The 18,663-nt window shown below is 59.6% G+C and overlaps 1 protein-coding gene across 1 annotated transcript; it reads left to right on the top strand.

The window, feature by feature from the left end:
- The first annotated feature begins 415 nt into the window (after window positions 1-415).
- On the top strand, window positions 416-18,028 carry PAIP2B (poly(A) binding protein interacting protein 2B). The gene is made up of 4 exons (XM_075148321.1): window positions 416-508; window positions 10,444-10,592; window positions 14,926-15,102; window positions 15,974-18,028. Exons 2-4 carry the CDS (start codon window positions 10,446-10,448, stop codon window positions 16,028-16,030), a joined length of 381 nt encoding a protein of 126 aa, XP_075004422.1. The 5' UTR covers window positions 416-508; window positions 10,444-10,445; the 3' UTR covers window positions 16,031-18,028.
- The last annotated feature ends 635 nt before the right edge of the window (window positions 18,029-18,663 follow it).

The following is an 18,663-nucleotide window of genomic DNA, read 5'->3' as shown; positions in this document are numbered from 1 at the left end:
TCCCATTGGGCGCTGCTCCCGCCAATCAGCATCTGGACGACGGGGCGGGGAGATGTGGTTATTTACATTGTAGCCGGCCACGCCCACCCCGCCACGGTCCCGCCTCCGCGGTCTGCCTGTCTGACCCCACGTGGGGGACGCGTGCGCCCAACCAATCCGACCCTTCGAGGTTAACCAATTCGGAGGCTAGGAGGCGGAGCCGGGTCTCCAATCAGAGGGCGGCAGAGCGGGTGCGACTAGATCTGGAGTGACAGCGGACTGAACGAATAGCGACACGCTCGCCCTCCCATCCGCCCAACCGAACTTAGAGCTGAGCGCGGGGGGGCGGAGACGCGTGGGGGTCTGGCCAATGGGGATGTCAGGTCCTGTTAGGGCGGGGCGGGTGGGCGTGTCCCCGCCGCGCGGGGCGGGCAGCGGAGGGGTCCGGCGGCGGCGGCGGCGGCGGCGGCGGCGGCGGCAGCGGAGGGCGGGCGCCCGCGGAGCGGCACCGGCCCGGCCCGGCCCGCAGGTACGGGGGCGGGGAGGGGGCTGCGGGACGAGCCCGGGGCGCAGGCCCACCGGGCCCCGGCAGCCTGCGGGCCTCTCGGGGCGACCACCGGGGGCTGTGGGGCCGGCGGGCGCAGGCCCAGGCCCGGCAGGCCCCAGTCCGGCCCGGCTGGGCGACGCTCGCAGGCCCGCGCCGCGCCTCGCACCTCTGCCAGCGCAACCACCGGGCTCCGGCAGCCCTCCTCCGGCGGCGGGGGAGCAGCTGGGCTCCAGGTCCGTTACCGGATCGCAGGTGCCGCGTGTTGCTGGGGGAGCTTCCTTCCCCGGGACACGCAGGCCGGGTAGAGCCGGAGACCGGGCAGCGCGGGGCTGCTGGAGCAGCTCCTTCCCCAGAAGGGTGAAGCGGGTGCGGAGAACGCCCGGGAGCGGGTACTCAACCCCGGGCCCCGGTCGGGGAGACCGGCAGAAGTCCCTCCTGGCTGGTTTCACCAAAGGGGCCCTGCCGGACCCAGCCGGGCGCCCTCCCGCTGCCCTGCCCCGCGTCCTCTCCTGGCCCCGGGCTCCCGAAACAGTCCCCGGGCTTCTCTCTGCCTGGGCCAGGCCCCCTCTCCCCCGTGGGGCCAGGCGAGGGGAGCGTGCTGCCGGCCCTGAAGCGTTCAGCAAAGCCATGGGGCAGGGGGAGGTTGGCTTCTCCCTCCCAAAACCCGCTCTGACCCGCTCCCACGGCACGACCTCCGCTCCAGCGGAGCACGCGGGGGGACGGGCACGGCGGCCCCGCACGGACCCCCAACCCGGAGGCGGGCGGCACAACGTGCTGTCTTTGCAGATGGCGGTGACCGGTAGCTGGTTTCTCAAATTTACCTTAAAAATAATAACCAAAACCTAGCTCAGCCTGTGCCGCGGAGGCTCGGGATGCAGCACACGGGTGGGTTTGGGCCGGGAGGAGGTTGCCTGCCCCCGCCAGCCGTGTTTACGGGGGACGGGATGCGGCACCGGCAGGCTCGGCACGGCGTAGCCGGCTCCTGGCTTGTGCCCTTCAGGTATTTTGTTACGTGCTGGCTCTTCAGGTTTCAGCCTGGCGTGCAGTGACAAGTCAGGTATTGCTACAGGAGCATCGCAGCCAGGTAGGGAAACTTCTTTCCGCGTCTGATGTGGTGACTGGTTGGCGGGATGCACGCGGGGCTCTGCGTCGCTTTGGAGTACGGCTGATCCGCATCCTTGTTCCTCTGTGAGCCTTGGCCATGGAGGCCACAGAAAAGGCAGCGGGAAACCCTTGGTTGTGTTTGTTCGGTTCCTAATAGCTCGAGATCAAAATGCGTATTACAATCTTGCATTGAAAATGTCCGCGTTTCCTTTCTGCGCAAAGAAGTCCGCAGTTTTTCCCTCTGAAGAGCTCCTGGGTGGCAAGCTGAGGGGACAGCCCTTTTCCAGGCTGGGTAGGGAAGAGCCAGGCGTGCGTGCACGCTCTATCTAAGATGCACACGTGTCCTTGCAGGATTCCCCGTGAACTTACTTGAGACGGGCAGAAAACACCAGCCGTAGGCAGGTGGATGGTGTGTCAGAGCGCGCTGTGAGAGGGAGCTGCGCTTCCATGCAAACTTTCAGGCTTTTGTTCCGCAAGCGAGCGGCCGAGGAGGGAAGCAGGCTTGTTCCCCTCCCTTAAAGCCAGGGTTTTTTCCCCTTGCAGACGGCCGCGGGACGGTGAAGCGAGACCCTCGGCCGTTCACCTCCGGGTCATCCATCACCCGCCAGGCCGGGCTGGCCGGTCTGCAGCGCCCTGGGGACCGCAGCTGCGCGAGGACAGCATCTGTCCCCGGAGCTGTCATCGCGCCGGCCCTTACCCCGGTGTTAATTTGACCCACGCCACTGTTGTCAGCAGCCGAAATCCAGGCTGCTGAAAGGCAGCCGCCAGCCGGCCTGCCCGGCGCCCGCTCTTGTTTGGTGTTGACGGGGAACGTTTCGTCAGGCTTTGGTGGCCCGGAGAAGGGTGCCGAGCCCCGGCAGCTGTGACGGTGCTACCATCCAAGGGAGGGAGCAGCCACAGCCAGTGCGGTCCAGCTGCCGAGGTGCAGACCCAAGCTCCCAAAACACGGGTGGAATCGTCACGTCTGCCTTAGCCCTCTCGGCCTCGCCGTGCTGTGCTTCCCCCGACCCTGCTCAGAGTGAAAGCGATGGCGTGGAGGGCACGGGCAAAGCCCGAGATGCGAGTACTGGGCACGCACGGCGAGGTGCCTGGAAAGGTGCCTCCGTGTCGGGCCTCCGGCACAAACAAAGATAAAGCTGCTCCTGCAAATCCGGAGAGCCCTGGCCGAGCGTTCCGTTTGCTGCCCCGGACTGTGTTTCCAGCCGCTGCTGCTGCAGAAATTGCACCGCTGGCTTTTTCTGCCCTGGGTTCTCTCAGGCAGGGAACGCTGTCCCTGCCCTGCCCCGTGGATGTCCCGGTGCGGGAAGCTCGCGGCGTGTCCGTGGGAAGAGCGTCTCCCGGCTCCCGTCAGGAGTTTTCCCCTCCCAGAGCAGAAGTGGCCGTGACTGCCCGGGGAGCTGGAAGGTGCTGCTTGACGGATGCTCTGTTTTGAAGTCTTTAAAATTTCTGTGATCAATTCCCATAAAGAAATTACAGAACCCTGCTGCTGGCGGGCTCAGGCGCGGTGCTGGCTGGCCGTAGCGCCGCTGCAGCGTATCGCAGCGTTAATCCTGGCGAGCAGCAGGACCCGTTTGTGAGCTGTCAAGTGCAGAACGTGTCGTCTTTGCCTGAGATTAAAAGTAGCTCAGTGAAGAGCGGTGTTTAGGATGAATTTGGAATGAGGTTTCGAAGCGTTTCTTGGACACAGCGCAAAAGCGTGCTCGATGTTTCTGGTGGTTTCAAAATGACGGGGGGATCTGGCTGCACTGCGTTTTGTGCCTGAGTAAAGTGGGGATTGTTCTTGTGGATGCAGATTAAAATAGTGCAGGATGAGATTATCCCCCAGATCAGAGATGGAAATAGGATGCAGTTCCTCAGCAACTGAGATATCTGAAAATGGAAAGCTCCACATCTGCTGCGGGCTGCGAGCAGGGACTGGCACCCCCCCGCAGTAGCCCAGCAAGCGCGAGAAGGGAGTACCAGGAGTCCAGCCTAACATTAGAAGTCCAGACTAACCTGGAAGACTTAACGCCCTCTAATTACAGAGGGCTGAAGACAGCGGGGAGCGCTGGGTGACTCCCGAAGGTCTGCAGCAGCTCGCCAGCTCAGCGCTTCGGCGTCGGTGGTAGGGAATAAAACCTGAAGCGCCGGTATAATAGGAAGGACAAGCCTGGGGAAAAAAAAAAACACTTTAAAGACGTCAGGGTGGTGATAGAGCGTGGGCTGGGGCTGAGCCGGATTGCAGCCTAGCAGAAAAAGCCAGACCCAGTCACACCCGGTGAGACCCAGCTGGCAGCAGAGAGGGGGGAACATCGCAAGTGCCATGCGGGGCAGCTGGCAACGCTCACGGCTACTGGAAAAATCTACACGGTTGGGAGATAAAAAGTGCAGCTTGGGACTCGGAGGTGCGGAGACCTTATCTGTAAACGGAGATTAGAGCAAGGTAATCTCTGCGTTTGCTGTGCGAGGCGCAGGTGGCCAGGAGGAGAAGCTGGTGGAAGGAGCGAGGGCGTTGGAAGTGGGGCTGAACCAGATCGACCTGTGGAGCACGAGAAGTACGTGTGCGAGCTGAAATGGGAGAATCCGGACTCTTGGGAAATGAGGCCCTTCTCTAATTGCTGCTTCGGAGGAGTTGAGAGGTGGCCTGCAAAAACATCCAGCCCTCTCCTCCCCGCCTTGCCCCAGCGCTGCCTGGGCATGGATCAGTCCTGGGCTTCTGGTCGAGGACTTCAAACCAATTTGCTCACGCGCCAGTATGCCTCTTCTGCGGGAGGCGTTTCTGCACTGGTTGAGGCGGGGGAAAAATAGTGGGTTTCTTTTTATGAATGCTCGGCAATTTGATTGTTGTCAAACCCAAAGCGTAGCGGGGATGAGGGTGAGCAGCACAGGCCTGGGGACGCAGCGGTAACCTCTCGCCTCCCCTCGGGGTGCCAGCCCTTGCAAACCCAGCCGGGCTCCTGCGCGCTTGCGGGGCAGGCGGGAGGGAGAGGAGCCGTGAAAGTGCAGGGAGAAAGAAGGGCTCAGGTTTTTTTTTTCTGAAGTCTGGGTTGCGCTGGGTGGGTTTTCCTGCTGAACGACCAGCCCGTCTGCAAACACAATGATTCCCAAAGTTATTTATAGAGCTGGGAGCCCTGGCCGGCCAGCCTCCTCCATCACGTAACCCGGCGCTCCCCGCCGAAGCAGCCTCCGCCAAGGTTTTGGCTCTGGCCGCGCCAGCCTGGGAGGGTAAGGAGGACCATATGTCCCTCGCCTTGAGCCAAGCGCGCAGCTGTGCTCGATTCTCCTGTCTGGTGCCGGCTTGTTTGTTAACTCTTTGGGGGCGAAGGGGAGGAATGCAGCTCGTGCCGTGCTTGGCGTAAGAAAGGGACGCTCTCGTAGGGGCAGAAACCGGCCAGAAGCGGGACTCGCGAAGGATCTTGCCTCCCGGGAGCTCCTCAGTCCTGCTGTGCCTAACCCTGGTTCGTTCTGCCGTGTGTACCCTCCTGAATCGGGTAAGGAAACGGTCTAACGGCCTGCCTGGGAAGAGCAGATAACCATATGTGTAATTCTGGGGTATCGAAGTGCGTTATCCAGATTATTAATAACTCGCCATGCCTTATGCTGCTCCGTCGCAGGAGCCTGAAGCATTCCTGCGTGTACGCTCTCCTCCCAGGACGGCTCATTCCAACCACAGCGCGATCTCGCCGCCTGCTGCCTCTTGTCCTTACCCCTCTCCACCCGACGGACGGTGCCGCAGCCCGCCGGCCCGCTCGAGGCGGCCACGCAGCCCTGCCTGCCTGCCCTTCCCTCCGCACGTGGCTCGCCGCTGGAAGAATGCTTGCCTGCGAGATCAGCTTGCTTCCCTGCCGCTTCGACCGCATCGCCCTGCGTTATCTCCTCCTCTGCATCGGGCTCTCGCCCCCTGCGCTCCTCCTGCGGCGCGGCGGGTACCTGCGCCTTTGCGCTTGCTGTCCTCTCACGCTCGCTCCTCTGTCTCAGCTCCCTCGGGGTCGGCTGCCCCCTTTTATACCGCGCTGGGGTGCTTCCCGCTCTGAGTCGTCCTTCCCCACCTCCTGCCCACTCGGGTTCACAAAGTCTCTGCCCTCCTTGCATCAAACGTCTCAACAGGGTGACAAGGGGACCTTGCTCTTGCTCTGCTTTGTAATTCCAAGGAGCGGGAGCCCGGTGGGATGAGGGAGCCCGCCTGGCCTCGCAGCGTCTGCTCTGAAGCGAGGGCAGCGTGTCTCGCACGCACAACCCATCACCTCGGCGGGGTTTGCACCAGCGCGGTGCGTGCAGGATCGGACCGCGGCAGTGCAGGCAGAGGAGGCAGGGAGGTGGGCAGAGGACAGGTAGCTGCAGGACTTGTCCGCTGCTGCCAAAGGGACCAGGTGAGGGGCTGGGGGCAGCGCTGAGCCGCCGTCACAACCTGCATCGCGCCTGCCGCTTCTCCCCCTTGGCTTTGAAGGGCAGGTAATGCTCAGAGCCCTGCCGAGAGCTCTGCAGCAGGGCTGGACGATGCCCAGCCTTGTGCCCGGACCACGCAGCAGCGCAGGGGTTAAGAGGCACGACCGCACAGAAACGTGGATGTTTCCTCTGAAAAAAGTCCATCCTCTTCGGATGCGGTCGGCGTTGGGACGGTGGTATTGTGTTGGCATCTTCCTGCGCAAGCTGCGCTCATTAGTTGGCCCTCGGATGTCTCGGTCACTTGTGCTAATTTGCCTCGGTGACAATTTCCAGGCTAATGGAGCCAGGACCTCCTGGTAGCCCCAGCTGGGGTCAGGTCCCGTGAAATCTGTAGCTTTAAAGCATCATCCCTTTAAGCATCACCCAAATACCAAATGGGGGCTGAATTTCTGTTTCCCAGCTCGTGTTGTCCAGTACCTTTTCTGAAGGAAACCTACCTTGCCAGGCTGCTGTTCCAGCCGCAGGCGAGTTTGGGAGCATTAAGAATGACGATGATGTTTGTAAAGACTAGCAGGGACCTCCCAGGCTGCCTCCCTGCCCTGCAGGCAGCCACACGCCGTAGCTCCTCGGGATTTGCCGTAGCTCCTCGGGATTTGCCGTAGCTCCTCGGGATTTGCTGTGCTCCGGCTCAGGTCATGCAGCTCTCGGGAGGTGGTTTGTGTGCTCTGGATGTGTTTTCTGGACTCTCAGTCCCCAGGTTGAAGATTACTTTTTTTTTTAAATCTACTTAATTTTCCAGGGGAAAGCAGAAACAAGTCCAAGAAGCTTTCATTATAAGAAAGCAGATTTTTTTATTTATTTTAGTTTTAATGGGGCGCCATGGCTCAGAGCAGTAAGCTTGCTGCAGCGTCTCAGCAATATATCAAAATTACCCTGGCTCTGTGCGTACTTGGTAGAGCGTCAACAGGCTGACAGTTACAGCGCTGCTCCGGTGACTCAGATAAATAACACGCAGACCAAAACATACATTGAGCCTGGCTCGGCCAGACTGGAAAATGCACTCTTGGAAGGCGCTTTTCCAGGCGGGGATGGCTCCGCATGGCCGGGGCTGCTGCGAGGGACTGCTGGCATGCTCCGAGTGCCGGCGGATAGGGGAAAACCATGACCTTGGGTCCTTCAGACCCACCTGTGAAAAATGGGAGATAAAAAACCACCTTGGTTGGGTTTGTTTTTCCCTTTCGTGTTTGGGCTGCCGAAGCGGTACATCACATAGGTCGCTCCTGTGCATATACCCTTGCCCCTGGGTATCCGCTGCCCTTCATGCCAGCACCGACGGGAGATTTGGGTGCCTGTCTTCCTGTTCGGTGAGTTTTTTTCACCCAGGATATTCCCAGTGGATGTGCAGGCAGGAGCCCCCCCCCGCCAGGGACGTGCCTGCCTCTCCTTGCTGCCTGCTCCTTCTCCCAGCAAAGCGCAGGGGCTTCGCCCTGCAGAAGGGCTCCTGTCTCGCTCCGAGACACTTAAATGTCCGTGCTGGCCTCTCCAAGCCGGGGGTCCCGGGCTCTCCCTCTGCCCCTTAGGGGATGGTGGAAGCCAAAATCGGGAAGCTGAGCTCAGCCGGCATTCCCGGACCCTGCCTGCCCCATGGGAGCCCTTCGGTTCGCTCCGGGCACTGAAGTGGGACGTGTGGATGGCCGAGGGGCTGCAGGCTCTGCAGGGATGCTGGGATGCTGGCAGCGCTCAGGGCTGTTGCGATCTGGTTGTGCTGAGAGCTGCTGCCTTTGCTGCTCCCCATCCGCCTGAAAAACCTGTCCTGCCGACGGGAACCGCGATGAAAGTCCTGCTGCTGCGTTATAAACCTGGGAGGGAAACTAGACACAAGCCATCCTTTCATGTCTCTGCTCCCAAACCACAACAGGCCGCCCTCCTCTGCCTCTCCTCCTCCCACGGCTCCCCACGGCCGTGCTGCGGGTCCCGGCTCACCCACGCCAGACGCTCGGGGAAAACCCCCTTTGCTGTTCAGCAAGAGCTGCAAAGCTCTGCCGAGAGCTGGCACCACGGGAGCAAGGTCTCTTTGCAGCCAGATTAGTAAGGAGTGTGGAGACTTGGGGAGGGAGAGGAAGCTTTTTATTTCTTTTTTTTTGAAAAACAAACATAAAAACCGTAAAATTAAACGTTGCAAAACCTTCCCTCCTCTCTCATACTGCTTCTCCAGCTAAGCTGTTCTCTGCAGTGGCTGGTCCAGAGCCGCTGGACCGGCACAGGCGCCTGGCTTTGTCTCTTGACAGCAGCTGCCTGACCTACAGCCGGGCAGCGGGAGGGCTTTCGGTTCGACCCGGCACCGATCCTGCCTGTCTGTGCAGAGGACCCGGCTCTGGACGCTGTACGTAAGCAGTGAACCCCACCAGCTCCTCAAAACCCGCGTGTCCTTGAGCTCCGGGCTCTGCCTGTGCAAACGTCTGCGCTGGCGGCGAGAGGAGCAGGCAGGGAAGGAGGGAGAGCTCCCCCGTCCAAACCTTTCATGCCTTTTCGCTTGCTTTGCAGCTCTGTTCCCCCCCCGCCTGCCCTGCGACTCCCTCCTGCCAGACGTGAGCTGTCTGTCGTCAATAAGTCTCGTTGATCGCGGGAGAGCCGCCGTGTTGGCTTTGGCACCGCTTACGTTTCCGTGCTCGGTTCGGAGCCTTTCTTGCTTCTCTGCAGATAGCAAAGGCTGCTTCAGTGTGGCCTGCTGCTGCGTCCCGAGGCTGCAGGCAGCCTGAGGGCTGGCTGCTCTTCCTTTTCCCCTTTTTTCCCCTTTTTCCTTTGCCCAGGAGCAGCCGTGTTAAAGCTGTGCTGCTGTCGGTATGCAAGGGCTGCGCGCCTTTGTTATCGGCGGGGATGCTTTTCAGAGAGTAACGTGCGACAGGTCGTGTACTTCTCTGTGCTTCAGATTCCTCCCAAAAATAAGAATAATCTGCTTGGCCCCTACAGCAGGCTGCATTTAACGAGTAAAGTGGGACCCCTGCTCCCGGGGGATTGGAGCGGCTGCTGGGATGCAGATCTGATGGGAGCTGGGGGACAGAAAAGACCGGGCTCCGGCGGGGGTGTTGCTTGCTCTCACAGCCTTGTAGGGGCTCGCGGAGGCTCTGAGAGGTCGTCTAATTTGTCTTTGTGTTCCTAAAGTAGGATTAGGCATACCTGGACCACCCTGGTGCCCATCGCTAACTGTTCCCTGAAACTTTTGGGGAGAGGCTTGTCCCCCTGCGAAGGGTATTGGTTCCCATCGTCACTACTGGTCTCCCCAACCTCACCCCCCTCCAAATCCAATTTCTACTGCTGCAAAAACCGAAAAACCCTCTGTATCCACAAGGAGAAAAGGCCGATTTTTCTGCAACCTCCCTCTGTACCTAAAGGGTTGCTGTGCGGGGCTCCCTGGCTCTCGTCCTCCTTGAGACTAAACCAACCCGCTTCTGCCAGTCATCCCAAGAAGCGTTTTCCAGCCCCTGCTCCTGTGGGATGCTCTCCAGTTCATCCCTGTGCCCCGGGGCTGTGCTGGTGCTGGACGCAGCTCAGCTCCAGATAAAGCCTTTACCAGGGGAGAGTAAAACATACAGCTGGGATGTCGTTACGTGATGTTCGGACATTTTTCAGCAGGGTTGTGCTGGCCTTAGTCCGCGTTTTGCTATTCCGTAGGATTTTGCTATTGTATTATTGTCTTGTTTATCTGTCTGCGTGTTCTCTCCGTCTGCTCCCGGGAGCCTTTCGGAAGGCGAGTTTTGGGATTCCCTAAGGTTTGTCTTGCTTCAAGCCATGCTCCTGGGACTCTGAATGCCTGCTTTAGAAAAAGGCAGCCTTCATGTCGCAAAGCAACAGGCTTTTGCGAAATGCCCTCTAAAAATAAAGAAATTACAGCAGAGATAAAGGGACACGAACTGGCGTGCGTATGTTCTGCCAAAAAATTCGGTATTTTGGGGTAGGGGGCAATCTGCTTCTGTGGTGTTGGTATGTTGACTGCAGTGATAACCCACTTGTGGTCTCTTGGTGTATTTTGTGGCAGATTTAAAATAAATCGGATGGATGGACGGGGTTTGGGGTGCCGGTGCCTGTCCAAGCCCTGTTCACAACTTCTCCAGGAGCTGCTGGTCAGGTCACCCCTTGCTCTAAGTCCAGACCAAGTACGTTCTGACTATCTGTGACGGGTCAAAACCATGAAAAATAAACGCTGCCACTGCCGGGGAGGTGTGTAATGCTGTTTCCAGCGCTTTCAAGGAGAGAGGAGGAGTTGGGAATAGCGCTGTGCCTTGAAAAAAAGCAGCCTGGAAGCAGCAGGTTCTTGTGCCGGCAGCCTGAGCTGTGAGCTATCAGCACGGCCAGTGGCGAGCGTCCATTGGGAGCTGGGTGGCCAGCGCGGGTTGGGGTGCACGGGGGTCCCCGGCAGCTCCCTCACCCCCTTCTTTCTCTTCCCACAGTAATGATGAATGGCTCCGACCTCGCCAGTACAACAGCGTCCAGTCCCAAATCCAAAGAGGACCAAGTAGTGAATGGCCACGATGAAAAGGAAAACAACCCCTTTGCAGAGTACATGTGGATGGAGAACGAAGAAGACTTCAACAGACAGGTAAGACCGGGAGGGTGGCTGCCAGCTCCGCGTTTCTGTGGCTAAAATTGAGGCCAGGGTAGGGGAGAGGGAAAGGTGTCCTTTGATGGGCACCATGAAGTGCGTGTGAGTCACGCCGGCGCGGGCCCTGCATGGAGACGGTGGCTCTCGGCTCAAGGGCAGAGTCATCCCGTTTATATTGGATCTGCCTGTAAGGACATGGGCTGGATAAAGTCAGAAAAAAACCCTCGCGATGCCTTTGACCCTCTCAGATCTTTCTCAGAGGGACAGTGATGGCACCTTCATCTTCTCCTGTGCTTTGCTGTGATAACAGCTTTGCTTTCCGCGTGCTCAGCTGGAAGGAGAGGACCAGTATAAAAATCAGTGCTCAAAACTTGAGAGCGTTTGGAGCCTGGCTATCTCAGCAATGAGTTCCTGCAGTTAGTACCTCTCATTTTGGGTAGAAGTCTCCATTTCAGTGAAATGGTCCCAAATACGCTTGGAGCAGCCAGACCGCTTGGTAGGAGCCTTGGCCACCAGATGCTGGGTCCGTAGCGGCCAGCTAAGCTCTCGAGAGCTTCTGGTGGATCGTGGTGGGATTTGAGCAGCTCTTGCTTGTGGAATAAAGATGTGACCCTGCGAGCTGGAGCAGAGGGAGCAACCGCATAGCGTCCTCCTCGTGCTTCTGCGTTGGGTCTTCCTCCAAACGCCAGGGCAGCACGAGGCAGCTTGTTGGAGGCTCACTGGTCCCTCCTGCCATCATCCCAGTAGCTGGAGAGAAGTCAGCCAGCTTGAACTGGGCGAGGAAGGAGCTTGCCCCTTCAGCTGGCTGAGCTGTGCTACTGGCAGGAAATCTGAAGTCTCCTGGACACTTGTCCCCTCCCTGAAACATCCCCACCAGCGTGGCCGAGCACCAGACTCCCATCGCCGGGGTGTCAGGAGACCGGCAGGGAGGGACTGCTGGAGCTGCGGGCAGGCCGGGCAGAGGGATTTCACGTCCCCACCACACCCCTGGTCACTAAAGGAGGATTTCATCAGCTTTACTGGTGTTCTCAGCAGAAAATCTCCATATGGTAATGCTTAAGTCTCGTTCCCACAGGAGGGAACTGCAGCCGCCCGCTGACAGTAACTCCTGGTGAGTGTGCAGCAGCAGCCCTCTGCCGCCCCGCGTCACGTTAGCAATTGTTAGCGGGCTGTGACTCAAAGCTTTTGTTTTATTTCATGACGTGATTAGGCAGCAGCCGGCCCCCACAAGCAGCTGTGCTGATGGAAATGTGCTAGATTAATTAGTTAATGTTTGTAAAGCGCTGTCTTGATTAAAAACCTGATGAAGGCAAAGTGCAAAGCAAACCATACTGCAGCTCCCTGCCGGAGGGAGCGTCCCCGGGGCGGAGGAGCGGCGGCCGAGGCACGGCGGAGGGGAGCATGTGCAGGCGGAGGGAGGAAAACGCAGCCAAGACCTCAGGGCTTCCCTGTCCTGGGCACGGTGTCGCCGAGATACTCGCCCGTGCTTTCCTGGTCTGCCAGCCCTCGCTTCTGCACTTCAACTCCTTGGCGATGCCCTGGGAGCTCAGCCCTTCGTCCACCTCCAGGTGAAACGCTGCTCGGGGGAAAGTGGTTCGCACAGGAGCTGGAGTCGCTCTTTAAGGGCTTTGAAGTCCATGTGTCTGCTGGGGGGGCACCAGCCGGAGCAGGGAGAGCTGTCCTGCGCCGGGATCTGCGTCCGTCGGAAGGCAGCGCTCCTGGAAGAAGCCGTCCTCAGGCCGGCATGGCTACTCACGGGGCTTGGCTTGGGACGCTGCGCCTCGCGCCTCTCGTCTGGCTGCCTTCTGCTCCCTGGCCGGAGTCGCTCCCGAGTGCTCCCGGGAGAGGATGAGACGCCGGTGATGGGGGCACGGGGTGGGGGCCAGCAGGCACCTCCCTTTCAGTGGCGATGGTGGCTTCTGCCGCCTTCACGTGCAAGCCCCAGTGGCTTGGGGCTGCTGTAAGATCTGGGGTTGAATCTTCCCCCAGACCCGCTTTCTCTTCCACCTTCCTCAGCTTCCGGAAGCCACGCTGCTTCCTCGCCCCCCCGCAGGGGTTTCTGCCGTCCGGGCACTGAGCAAGGGGACAGGCAGGTGTTTTCAGAAACCCACGAGCTTCTTGGCACGGTCCTCCCTTATTTATGCTAGCGACGTTCCTTTTTGCACGGAGCCAGCACATCCCGGAGGGCAAAAAGGGAGTGGTGGGCTCTCGTGCTGAGAAGAAACTGTGCTGACAGCGGGCGAGTTGGTGCAGAAGAGCCTGGGGCGGGAGGTGACAGAGCTGCACGGAATACCGCAGGGAGCCAAGGAAGAGCCCTGAGCAAGTACTAAACCCTTTCTCTCCTCTTGTCACGATGCAGTGCGAAGGAGTTGATGGTTTCTGGCCAGAGGGGCAGCAGGTAGGTACAGGTGTGAGCGTGTCCAGGATCTCTCCCTCCCTGTCCCCTGGTCCAGGACCGACACCGTCACCGCGTCCCCGGCGCGCAGCCAGCACTGGCATTGGCCCCGATGGCCGCTGCGTGCACCGAAGAGGCGCTGGTGTGGGAAGGGAAACGGGGTGCTGCTGGGCCGAGGCTCGGAGGAGGGGGAATATTCACCTGGGTTTGAAGGGTCGCGAGATGCCCAAAGCCCCGGGCTCGCTCCGTCCAGCGCCCTGTAGAAGTGCAGGATCCCAGGGCAGTCATCGTCATCGTCACCTGCCAGGGCGAGCCAGCGGTCCTGGGGTGTTTGTTTTGTTTTGTTTTTTTTAAATACCCTGTTTTCACATGCTATGCCAGCATGTACTTTCAAGGACAGCCTCTGGAAACGCAGTTGAGGATAGCGATGGTATGGTTTGCTAGCAGTAAAGGGGATTTTCCCCTGCCCCAAACTGGTTTCTAATGCTGGTGGAGAGCAGCTCTCCAGTAGCTGAGGCTGGAGACAGCGTCCAAGGCTTGGTTACCGTGAGAGAGCCTTTCACAACCCTCGCAAGGGGTTTTCCCGCATGTGATTTAAAATGTGGCAGGGACTGGCTGTGAATAACCTGAAGGTCGTTAGCGCTGTAGGGGTTACCTTCCCCAGCCGATTCTGAGGGGCAGGTCTCTGTAAAGCCGTGGTGGGGCAGTGGGACCCCGATAACCCGCTGGTGGCAGGGGCTGCTGGCCCGTCCCCAGCTCAGGGGCCGCAGTACGGGGCGCGGTGGGTTGCAGAGCTCCCCTTTTCCCCCCAGGAAGCCAGTTTCGGTTGTAGTTTCTGCTTTCTGGTGAAATGGAAGGGTTTAAAGCTTTTCAGAGCATTTTGTGGTTCATGGATTCACTCAGCCCTCTTGGACTCAATAACAGCTGCTCAAAATCGTGCTGTTTTTTGGCTGTCGCCCCGTCTGCTCATTTTCTGGGGACCACGTGCCTGTTTAGCAGGAGGCCGCTGGCGGCGCGGGCTGCCCAGCTCGCTGCCTCGCTTGCTTTGCTCGAGTCAGCATCCAGAGAAAACCAGCCTGGAAGATGGGAGCAGCTGGTCGATGCGACCCACTGATGGTACGCGCCTGCTGGAGGGTGAGGATGGGACCCCGGACCCCCTCCTGCCCATCTCTCCTGCCTCGCTTTGCCTGCGCTCCCCCGCGCCGGGAGCCCGAGCCAGGTCCCGTGGCTTTCTTCGGCCTCGGGAGGAGTTTTCCTGCAGCAGAGATGGCGTCACCCGTGGTGCGCTCGACGGGAGCCGACTGCCACCCTGCGTCGGTGCCGGCAGAGCACCGGTCTGCCGAGGGGGCTGAGCAGAGCCGGTTTAGCGAACCGGAGAAGCACGGGAAGCGAGAAAGCAAAATGCGGGCTGGCAGGGCGACAGCAGCGCTCCGTGGCAGAGGATCCGCACAGCAACACGCGCGTCTAGCACTGCTTCCCGCTTGTGACTTTGTTAGCCATCCCCTTCATTTTGCAGCAAGCTCTGCTGGAGCCCGGCAGCCTGAAATCCTGTGCGTGCGTTGATCCATCGGGATGTCCCGTAAATCCTATCCCGTTCCCTTCTGGATTCGCCTGGTGCTATGAGTTTGCAGGCTGCATCTCCCCTCCCCGGCGGTCTGCAGCGGCCGGGAAGCGATGCCTGAGCACGGCTTTGCTCCGCTCAAAAGGTGCCAGTTTTTGTGCTCTTGCAGTTCCTGGGGGTGGCTACAGGCAGGTGACACAGCTGTGTTCTTCATCTAGGTTTAAAATGCAGCCCTGGCTCTGCCGTAGTGTTTCTGAGGCATGGACAGGTACCGGGGTGAGGTAGGCACGTTGCAGACCCTGCGTTTACCAGGTGGGCACGGCGTGCGGAAAAGGCATCGTTTGTTCCTGCGACTAACGGGTGTGTTTGGGCAGGTGGAGGAGGAGCTGCAGGAGCAGGAGTTTCTCGACCGCTGCTTCCAGGAGATGCTGGAGGAAGAAGACCAGGACTGGTTCATTCCATCGCGCGACCTGCCCCAGGGCATGGGGCAGCTGCAGCAGCAGCTGAACGGGCTCTCCGTTGGCGACGGCCACAGTTCAGAGGACATTCTGGTAAGGACCTCGGAGAACGTGCTGCGAGGTCTGGCGAAGAGCAGAGGACTTGGCCGGGGAAGCAGGGGGGATTTCCATGGGGGGCTTCCTTACTGGCAGTGGGGTGTCGGGGCAAGAGCTGGTGATAACGCACCGGTGACGACTGGAGTTTTCTGCAAGGCTATTCGTTTTAGCCACGTACCCTGAAAGTTGCACAACTTGCTCTCCAGAAATTGTGGGATGGAGCTGCCACTTGGATGTGAGCGGGGCTCTATCCCAGAGCAAGCCGGGACCTTTCTTGCCTTTTGGGCAGAGCTGGGGTGTCCTGGCAGGCTGGAGAGGTACGGGAGGACCAGCCAGGTCCGCTCCAGGGGTGCTGGGCGCCCCGAGCTTATATAGGTGTTTAGAGTGGTGAAAACCTTCTGGGTGGCTGGACGAGCAGCAGCGTGAAGGCAATGCCTGTTTTCATCCCTGAAAGCAGGAATTTGCCGCAGGGCTGATTGGACCAGCGCGGCGGGGGGGTTGTTCTGGCCCAGCCCTGCTGACTGTGCTCGGGCTGCGCTGCTTCACCGCGGGCGGGGATAAAACAGCCGCTCGCACCTCGCAGCACATCCACCAGCGGCCCTGTGCCGAAGCAAGAACAGGGAGAGACAGAGACAGCAGGTTCTCCTGTGTTTCCCCCCAAAAAAAAACCCAGCCTGGGAGGAGCTGCTTTCAAGCTGGTGCTTTTTCAGCAGCATCTCGAGTGCTGCGGGTGCCTGCGAGGACACGAGGGCCGGGGCAGCCCAGAACATCCGTGACGGATCCTCGGGGTGTGGGTCCGTGGAGCGATGCTTGGCGGGGGTGCCGGTATTTGGACCGCTGATGGGCCCCCCTCCCTCTTCTTTTCCAGAGCAAAAGCAACTTGAATCCAGATGCCAAGGAGTTTGTGCCCGGCGTGAAGTACTGACCGTCAAGGCAGGCTTTGGAAAGACTGTGTCCCTGCTCCGGGGGAAGGTGGCGGGGGGGAAGGAGGGAGGGGATCGGCCCCCAGCTCGACTCTGCGCCGTAGCAGAGTTGCTGCAACGTGGCAAAATCTTGCTCTACGCTTCAAGTACCTTTTTTTTCTTTTTTTTTCTTTCCCCCCCCTCCCCTTTTTTTTAAACTCCTCCTTTGTATTGTCTATCACCTTTTTTTGGCAGTTTTTGCTTTCTAGGACTTGCAGCCCTTAGGTCTGCCCTGGAGTCCAGCACTCCCCCTGCTTCAGAGGCCCGTTTCGATGCGTGCTTCAAACCTGCTAGTGGAAAAGTCATGTTTTCTTGTTTAAGTAGAATTTGTAGGGATCCCCCTGCCCGCCTGCTCCCTCCCCAGAGGCAGCGAGCCTGGGCCAGGAGCCGCGCTGGCTTTCCCTGTTTCCGTTAAACAGGATTTCTTTCGCTAAAGGAAAAGTGAAGTGTAACAAGACTGTAAACCCTAAATCCCTCCAAGCAGCCGCCTGCCCCAGCGCTCCGATAGGTGCGGAACACTAACGCATGCGCCTCTCTGCTGGTAGGCAAGAGTCCTGCCGGCTCAGTCGGTTGCGGGAGCTCTTAGGGGAGACCAGACCCGTCAGACACCACCCCCGCCGTCCACCCCAAGGGAAGGGCTGCCCCTACAAAACACATCTTCTCCTTAAAGAATTCCCCCCGCCCCGGCTCTTCAGCTTATCCAGCACTATGGGCTGTGGCTCTGAAGCGTCTGTACCTTCATTTCTCATTGAAATAAATCCAAGAAAAACCGATCAGAGCCCGTTCTCAGCAGAGTGGAGCGGGGAGGAGTTGGTGTCAAGCAGCCTCCCCGGGAGAAGGATCCTCTGTCGAGACGAGCCTGAGCCCCCAGCAGCACCCACAGACGTAGACAGAGAAGGCGATGGGCAGCGTCTTCGTGCAAAGGGCGCGAAGGCTGGGCTGAGGCTCTGGAGGCGGTGGCATTCCAGGCAAAGCCGCCGGAGCGGCAGCATCCATCCGTTGGTGAGCAGCATCCGTGCCTGTCGGGTGAACTTGCTCTTGGGGGCCTCCTTCCCCATCGGCAGGAGCCGGCCGGGCTTCAGCTCCCCGAACCGCAGCCCCGGGCGCCTCTGGTGTTTTAAATCACGTGCTTGGCGGGCTCCTTTGGAGAGCCCGGGTCAGAAATCTGCATCCAGAGGAAGCAGGGGCTTCTCGGTGAGGGGTGTAGCCTGACCATTAAAATAGTTACTGGTAACGTTGGGGGTGAGTTCTTGCTCATCCGTGTAAATCTCACCTCCCGGGCGCACTTACTTCCAGTATTCCCTTTACTTAAACGGAGTAGTTAATGGAGGGGGATTACAGATCCCTGCGGGGTTTGCAGAGATGGAAGCTAATGGCCGCTCGATAGCCGAGGGCTTGCTCCGTCTCCATTAGCTCGGCACAGCGAAGCCGCCGGCGCCCGTCGGCGAGCTCGGCAGGAGGGCCCGGGGTTATTGGACCACAAACACTAATGGCGAGCGGAGGTTTGAGCCGATTTAACTCAGCTGCTCTCTGTAACTCAACAGATGTCCCGTCGCTGGCTGCCGGTCTTAAAACCAGCACTAAACCCCGACACTACCGCAGCTGGAGCCGGCAGCCTGTTGAAGGTGCCCATCTTAAATATTGCTGCCCAGAGGTACGGGTTGGTTTGGGTGCAGTTCTCCCGTTTCCCGGTACAGCCCGTGCCTCCAGCGCCTGCGCCGTCCCTCCGCGCCGGGGCTCCGGCTGCGCCCAGGGCTTTGCAGGACGTGAGCCGGGGCGCGGGGAAGGGCAGCTGTACGCTGGGCAAACTTCTTTTGTAGCGGTAGCGCAGTTTTCCCCCCCGCCACCACCCTTTCTCTGGTTTCTATTTGATTTCTTACCAAAAAAACCCACCCCCACCCTCTGACGTGCTGTAAATTTCAGACAATGCGTTATTAAAAATAAACTTTTTTTGGAACTGAGCGGTGCAGAAGTCTTGCCTGGAGAAGGGGTAAGGTCTCCATTCAACACCAGCTCCTCTGGTGTCTCGGTCCCGGCAGGATAGCTCCTGGAGGATTTTCCTCCGTCACCCCCGTGGTGGTACCCTGCTGCGGGGCCGTGGGAGCGCTGGCTTCCAGCATCTTCTGCCGGAGGCTGGGGCTGCCGCGGAGCTGGCTGGGCAGAGCCTGAAACGGCTGGAGGAGGAAACGGCTCCGCTTTATGCCTGGTCAGGAATTTGACACCGAGAAAATAAAATTTTAAAAAAAAAATTGAAAGCCAGGGGAGAGGATTCCCAGCATCGAGGCCGCCGCCTCTCCTGCTGCCTCTTCGCCCGGCTGGACGCAGGGTATCGTAGACCGCAGCGCCCGGCCCAGGGCTTCATCCTGTGCTGGATGAGGACGTTGGCGTGCGGAGGAGCCTTGCTGGGACGCTGTCCTGGCTGTCCTGGTTTTTAATTCTTTTAACTGAAGACCAGCCCCAGCCTTCCCCTGCGCCGGGGCCGCTGCTCGGGGCTGCACCTCGCCATGGTCCCCAGGGCCGCTGGCCGGAGGTACCCGCACCCCGCTGACTTCGTGCACCCTGGGTATTAAAGCCCAAAGGCTTCCTCCTTCTCCTC

This window comes from Calonectris borealis, chromosome 4 (assembly GCF_964195595.1).
Source record: "Calonectris borealis chromosome 4, bCalBor7.hap1.2, whole genome shotgun sequence".
In the NCBI taxonomy this organism is placed as follows: Eukaryota; Metazoa; Chordata; class Aves; order Procellariiformes; family Procellariidae; genus Calonectris; species Calonectris borealis.
The sequence above is the reverse complement of the archived record's forward strand: the minus strand, read 5'-3'. Positions and strand labels throughout refer to the sequence as shown.

Excerpts from the sequence above, each read along its gene's own strand:
- PAIP2B (XM_075148321.1), top strand. The coding sequence starts at position 10,446 with ATGATGAATGGCTCCGACCTCGCCAGTACAACAGCGTCCAGTCCCAAA. Across the intron at positions 10,593-14,925 it reads AAGAAGACTTCAACAGACAG|GTGGAGGAGGAGCTGCAGGA; the intron begins GTAAGACCGGGA and ends GTGTTTGGGCAG. Across the intron at positions 15,103-15,973 it reads ACAGTTCAGAGGACATTCTG|AGCAAAAGCAACTTGAATCC; the intron begins GTAAGGACCTCG and ends CTTCTTTTCCAG.